The following is a 7,636-nucleotide window of genomic DNA, read 5'->3' on the forward strand; positions in this document are numbered from 1 at the left end:
CGGATTACCTACGGGAGCACCTGCGGCTGGCGTCAACTTCCCTTCGTCCAGTGCGCTCCCACAGAGAGGGCCTCCTCAGGGTGCCACCGGTCAGAGAATGTCAACTGGTGACCCCCAGGGGGAGGGCCTTCTCTGTGGGCGCGCCAGACCTGTGGAACCGTTTACCGGTTGAGCTCCGGATGGCCCCCGACCTCCGCTCCTTCCGACGTGATCTAAAAACTTATTTATTCGAACAAGCCGGCCTGGTCTGATGGGTTTGGGGTTTTAATTATAGATTTTAACTAATTTATTGTATCGGGCACAATTGTTTAATTTGTTTTTAATTTTTGTATCTTGTATTTTTGGTATTTATTGCCCTGTACACCGCCCTGAGTCCTTCGGGAGAAGGGCGGTATATAAATCAAATAAATATAAATATAAATATAAATACTAAGGCAGGCAGTTTTCTGCACACGGTCCCTTCATATCCTTGACCTCCATCTCTACATGGTCCTCAATTTATGACCATTTATTCAGCAACCATTCCAAGGTACGAGGGGGAGACTTACAACCAATCCTCACATTTATGACAGTTACAGCGTCCCAGAGTCTTGTGATTGCTATTTGCGACCTTGGCAACTGGCTTCTGACAAGTCCAGTCAATGGGGAAGTCACAGATCACAGTCACGTGATGCCTCACTTAAAAACCAAACTATTTGGTTTGAACTCTAAAGCTTCCTCCTTCCGTTATGTATTCAGGATGGTCAGGGATTAATATTTATGTTACTTATATGTAAGGGTGTGGGTCTATACATATGTTGTTTGTAGTATGTTTAAATGTGTGTTACATATGTGTACACTTTGAGAGCAAGCAACTAAATTTCATTTTTAATGTGTGCCATTGTGCCCACAGGATCATCTATCATCAATCTACCTACCTACCTACCTATTCTCTATCTATCTATCTACCTACCTATCATCTAACTATCTATCCATCTATCATCTATCTACCTACCTACCTATTATCTATCTCTTCACCCACCTGTCATCTATCTGTCTATCTGTCTATCTATCTATCTATCTATCTATCTATCTATCTATCTATCTATCTATCTATCTATCTATCCATCTATTATCTATCTACCTACCTATTATCTATCCATCCATCCATCTATCATCTATCTACTTATCTACCTACCTATCATCTATCTATCTACCTATTATCTACCTACCTACCTACCTACCTAACGATGAATTTTCCAGCCTCAAATGAGGTTGTGGGTTGAGGATTGCCTCCTAAAGGAAACAGTATGCAGTAAACAATATTGTTAGCATTACCATAACAGCATAAATAATTCAACTCCAATTGTTACGTATTCCTCTTCTTCTTCTACTACTCCAATTATTATCTGTTCGTCTTTATTCCTCTCCATTCATTCTGTACTCTCTCTCTCTCTTCACCACATTCCTCCTTTTGTTTTTGCTCCTGCTGGAAGTAAGTAGTTCTTTCTTTCCCTTAGAATGTTGACTCTGCAAGGCCGTCGGCGCCCTACAGTTCTTGAAAGGCAGGATGGCAATCTAGCAAAATAACAGCAAAATAAAAATACCTGAAATACAGGAATCCCTAACCCTAATCTGAGGTGGCTTCATATGTTTCTTCTTATTATTTTCTTACTCAGTGCAGTTCACATTCCTTCTCCTCCCCTTCCTCCAGACCACCCCCCCCCAGCTACAAAGAACAACAGCAACAAAATCCCCTATGATTTACAGAACTTGGGTTACCCAACTCCAGTTGTAAGCTAAGTTTGCAACTTTTTTTTCTGCTCCACATTTGGCCTAAATTGCCTTCTTGTGATATTTCATAGAAGCACTTGATATCTAGAAGTGTGAAAATTCAAAATTTCAAATATTTTAGACCTGGTCTGTTGGGGTTTCATTAATTTGCTGTGTATGTTATCTACTGCTGTGTTGTGCAAACACTAGCATTTTGTATATATATATTGCTCAAAAAAATAAAGGGAACAGAAAATAAGACATCCTACTATTAAATACAGTACATTGTGTTGTTTAAGTGTTCCCTTTATTTTTTTGAGCAATACATACATACATACACACACACACACACACACAAACATATATATATATATATATATATATATATATATGTGTGTGTGTGTGTGTGTGTGTGTGTGTATATGTATATGTATATGTATATGTATATGTATATGTATATGTATATGTATATGTATATGTATATGTATATGTATATATACAGTGCTTTTTTTGTAAAAGAAAAAGGTGCCAGAACTCACACATGTCATACATACATACATACATATATATATATATGGGGCGTGGTGGCTCAGTGGGTTAGGATTCTGAGCTTGTCGATCAAAAGGTCGGCAGTTTGGCGGGTCGAATCCCGAGTGCCGCGTAACAGAGTGAGTGCCTGTTACGTGTCCCAGCTTCTGCCAACCTAGCAGTTTGAAAGCACGTAAAAATGCAAGTAGAAAAATAGGGACCACTACGGTGGGAAGGTAACAGCGTTTCGTGCGCCTTTGGCATCTAGTCATGCCGGCCACATGACCACGGAGACGTCCTTGGACAAGCGCTGGCTCTTCGGCTTTGAAACGGAGATGAGCACCGGCCCCTAGAGTCGGAAACGACTAGCACGCATGTGCGGGGGAACCTATATATTCACACACATATATGTAAAGGTAAAGGTTCCCCCGCACATATATATATTACTATAACTTGTGGGGTTTTTTAGGCAAAAGGATGCCCTTCTCATTCGCACTTGGTGGATAAATAAAATGCCTATGTAATCTGCATATAGCAAGGCTGGAGATGCACCCCAGAATATTTATACCTGGTCTGTTGGGGTTCCATTAATTTGCTATTTATGTAATCTACTGTTGTTTTGTGCAAACACTAGCGTTTTTAAAAAATATATAATTTACAATAACTTGATTTATTTTTTTAGGCAAAAGGAAGCCAATGCCCTTCTCGTTCGCTCTTGGCAGATAAATAAAATGCCTGTGTAATCTGCATATAGCAAGGCTGGATATACACCGTCTGCTAACATTGGAGAGCAATAATGGTCTGAACTGTTGAATTCCTGGACAAAATATATTGAACGTCTAGGACCTGCTGCCCCCTGCTGACTTATTCAAGAGCTGCAACTAATGCAAAAATAATAATAATAATAGGGAAATATCATAGAGCAGTGATGGCGAACCTTTTAGAGATCGAGTGCCCAAACTGCAACCCAAAAGCCACTTATGTACCGTTGGGTGCCGGGTGGGCGTGGCCCATTGTGTGGGTGTGGCAAATTGGGTGGGAATGGCCCATTTGATGGGCGTGGCTGTGGTGGCAACAGCAGACTGGGTGGAACTAAAAAGCTCAATCAGTTCCAACTTTGTGAATCTTTTTTTTTCCCGTGAGAAGTTGAAATTGATCAATTGATTGAACTTTTTTTTTTTGCACATGGTGGCGGAGGCCTAAAGCGAAAAAGTTTTATAAAACCCAGCTGAAGGCCTAGTACTGGGGCGATGGCGCGTGTGCCCACAGAGAGGGCTCTGCGTGTCACCAGTGGCACACGTGCCATAGGTTCGCCACCACGGTCATAGAGGCTACATTCAGTTGGGCTCTAGGACAGAGGCAATGCTTAATGAGTGAAAGAGATTGTTCCATCTACCGGAAATTTTGGAATTTGCTCACTCCAAAATGATGCAGTGGCGGGGTTCACACACTGCACTAGAAGTCTTGTAGTGTACTAGCATAATGTAGAGGAGTGCTAACAGTGAGGACAATTAACCAGTGGAACAGCTTGCCTTCAGAAATTGTGGGCGCTCCATCACTGGAGGTTTTTAAGAAGAGACTCTCTGAAATGGTATAGGTTCTCCTGCTCGAGCAGGGGCTGGACTAGATGACCTCCAAGGTCCCTTCCAGCTCTATTCTATTCTATTCTAATTATAGAGGTTCAGAAACCCTGATCTGACCACCTTTGATTTCTGAAAATTGGTATCAATTGCAATTTTTAAGGACCACGAGCTTAAACATTCAGTTCAAGGACTAACTGCTGTATGCATATAATAGGCTAACTTTGGTGAATTTCAACTTTTATTATTTCTTGGGTGGCTTACCAGGTGGGTGAGTCCAGTTCATTCAATTAGTTTATGATTCGGTGTAGTACAAGAATCAGGAAATGGGTTAACGCAGAATTCAAGATGAATGTGCAGTGTTGGTGAACAGATACCAGTGGGGTCTGAAATTGTTCACTAATATATTTAGTTTCCAGCTACTGTATATTCAATTTGAATTAAATGTCAGTGCAAATGAAATTCACTCAAATGTAGTCATTGTCCTAGGTTGCTTTGGGAGAGCAGCAAATATACCATTCAGAGTTAATGACATGGCACATTGTGTGAACCCCGCCAACTGCGGCTTATTTTTCCAACCATGATTAAACAAACCATGATTCAGCACAAGGAACAAACCCAGCCATTGTTACAACATTAACAGTTCTGAAGAAGAGGATTCTTACAATCCAACTAAATTTGTTTTCCGTCATCAGTCTTTTATTCTTGGCCTTCATCCCTGCAATGGAGCCTCTTGATAGCAAAGCAGGATCAGTCCGGAATGTCCTTCTTCTTGCTGACAGTGAAAAAGCTCCTACTGACAGTAAAAAGTCAAGACATTTTCCTGGTTGCCTCTGATCAGGATCACGGGAGACCTCAGATCTTGCGAGAGAGTCTCCAGCCAAGCCATGTACAGGCTACTGGGACATCCCTTCCGGCCAACCGGCATAGTTCTGGAAAAGTGACAAGGAACAGGAGAAAGAAAGCAAGTTTGTATTTGTCTACCACAAACCTAAAGGAAGGACAGATCCAGAAACTGAAACTTAAATTGCTTTGGCCACCAAATGAGAAGACAGGATTCCTTGGAAAAGTCTCCAACGTTGGGAAAGAATGGAAGGCAAGAGGAGAAGGGGAAGGAAGAGGAGGAGATGGTTAGATAGTGTCATCGACGCAATGAACGTAAATTCGGGTATTTAGAAGTCTTCCCTTGGTATTTTAGCAGCCATCTCTCTCTCTACTCACTCATCTTCAGCTTGTAATTAACTGCACTTCTCAGATTCTACTCACATGTATTGCTCTCAGACCTGATCTCCACACTGCATAGTTTTCTTCAAATTTCTTTTTCCCTAATGAAGGATTTTGCATATCTGTGCATTTGTTGCCACTGTGTTGGCTTTCTGTGGCCACTTCTCTAATCTCTTAGGATTCTTTTGAATGTTTATTCCACTTTCTTTGGAATTAATTACTCCAAGCAGTGTTGCTGTGACATCTGCAGATCTTAAAAATGGGACATCTGGGACAGGGCAAGAGAGATCCATAGTGCCAGAGACTAAAGAAGACAAAACTAAGCCAACACTGAGGGTCAATAAAGATCCTCAGTCATCCAGGTAGACTTGTCTGGAAGTTGAGTCATGGTGACTGGACTTACTTTTTGTGGGTTTGCGACGTTTCACTGCCCATCCAAGCAGCTTCTTCAGTCTGAACCAGTTGGTTAGAGGAATAGGCAAAGAGTCATTGGAATTTGCCAATTCCTAAAATTCTTAGGGGTATTTCTGCACCACAGAACACAGAACATGGAATAGAGTTGGAAGGGACCTTGGAGGTCTTCTAGTCCAGCCCCTGCTCAAGGCAGGAGACCCTATGCCATTTCAGATAAATGATTGTCCAGTCTCTTTTTGAAAGCCTCCAGTGATGGAGCACCCACAATTTCTGGAGGCAAGCTGTTCCATTGGTTGATTGTTCTCACTGTTAGGAAATTTCTCCTTAGTTCTAGGTTGCTTCTCTCCTTGGTTAGTTTCCATCCATTGTTTCTCATCTTGCCTTTTGGTGTTTTGGAAAATAGTTTGGCCCCCTCGTCTTTGTAGAAGCCCCTCAAATATTGGAACAGTGGTACTAGTGTCACCCCTACTCCTTCTTTTCATTAGACTAGACGTACCCAATTCCTGCAACCTTTCTTCGTATGTTTTAGACTCCAGTTCCCAACTCATCTTTGTTGCTCTTCCCTGCCCTCTTTCCAGAGTCTCAGGGTTTCTTCTCCAAAGTGCCTGGCAAGGTGTCAGCGAAGGTTCTCAGTCATCCAGGGTAGAATTGTCTGGAAATTGAGTCATGGTGACTGGAATGGTTAACTCAGGGGTAGGCAACCTTGGCTCTTTTATGACTCGTGGACTTCAACTCCCAGAATTCCTGAGCCAGCCACGCTGAGGGGAAAGGGAGAGGTTTCCAAGCTGAGCCATGCTGGCTCAGGAATTCTGGGAGTTGAAGTCCATGAGTCATGAAGGAGCCAGAGTTCCCCCTGCTGGCTCAGGAATTCTGGGAGTTGAAGTCCACGAGTCATAAAAGAGCCAAGGTTGCCTACCCCTGGGTTAACTTGTTCAGACTAAAGAAGCTGCTTGGATGGGCAGCGAAATATCTCAACTTAACAAAGAAAAAAAACAGTTGCATGACTCACCTTCCAAACTAAGCCAACACACTCTTCCAACAGCTTTTTCTACAATGATACTACCCCTAGCAACTCCTAAAGAGTAAGGTTTACATTCTGATTGTTTACGACTTCTCTTACTTACATGAAAATAAGGGCGGCATCCCGAGAGTAATCCAGCAAAATTTCATTCATTCTCACTTGTCGAAGTGACTGAAATAGAAAAGTAGAAAAAGCTCAGCACAGGTAGATATAAAGGGTCAGGGGCAAGCAATGAGAACAGCTCTGACCATGGGCCAGGTAAATTTCTTTATTGTTGACCACCAGTTTACAAGAATCTAGCCAGATTGTCTTCCTTCTGTTGGAAAACAGCAGAAATAGACTTAAGGGTTTCACCTCAAAGTTTCCTCCTTTGAATGGACTCTAAGCTGGAATGTCTTTCAAGTCACCTTTTTGGAACATTCTTTCCTTCAGCTGGTGGTTCCACCAGATAAAGAAATATAAAGAAACCCAAAGGAGGGGTTTGGAAACCCAGACAACAATCCACTCCCCACTATAGGTAAAGGTAAAGGTTCCCCCACACATGCGTGCTAGTCGTTTCCGACTCTAGGGGCCGGTGCTCATCTCCGTTTCAAAGACGAAGAGCCAGCGCTTGTCTGAGGACGTCTCCATGGTCATGTGGCCGGCATGACTAGATGCCAAAGGCACACGGAGCGCTGTTACCTTCCCACCGTAGTGGTCCCTATTTTTCTACTTGCATTTTTACGTGCTTTCGAACTGCTAGGTTGGCAGAAGCTGGGACGAGTAACAGGCGCTCACTCTGTTACGTGGCACTCAGGATTCGACCCATCAAACTGCCGACCTTCTGATCAACAAGCTCAGCGTCCTAACCCACTGAGCCACCGCGTCCCTGGAAAAAGTAAACTTCTAATGAGATAGGAGGTTCTCTATAAAATCTAAGAACCTGACAAGATCAGACCAAAAATCAAATCTAGCATTCTGTGCACAGAGCAACCAATGAGGTACCTCCATAAAAATCACAAGAAGACTGAAACACAGCGGTTCCGTCTTGAATTCCAACAATGCAAGCAAGAAGCTAGGCCAGATTGACCAGGATCACAAGGACAAAGGCTTGTAGTATGCCTGGGCAGAGGTTGAG

At 42.6% G+C, this 7,636-nt stretch overlaps 1 protein-coding gene across 1 annotated transcript in view; it reads right to left on the reverse strand.

Annotated features, from left to right (window-relative positions):
- Nucleotides 1-4,487: 4,487 nt before the first annotated feature.
- Nucleotides 4,488-7,636, reverse strand: part of LOC308672528 (solute carrier family 12 member 3-like) — a gene marked incomplete at its 5' end in the record, with an annotated part of 33,853 nt that continues 30,704 nt past the window's right edge. Inside the window, 2 exon segments of the mRNA XM_081335519.1 lie at nt 4,488-4,792; nt 6,623-6,690. Of these exon segments, the coding sequence (XP_081191645.1) occupies nt 4,654-4,792; nt 6,623-6,690 (207 nt within the window). The 3' untranslated portion in view covers nt 4,488-4,653.

The sequence above is a fragment of the Vipera berus genome (assembly GCF_964194415.1).
Source record: "Vipera berus genome assembly, chromosome: 10".
NCBI lineage: Eukaryota > Metazoa > Chordata > Lepidosauria > Squamata > Viperidae > Vipera > Vipera berus.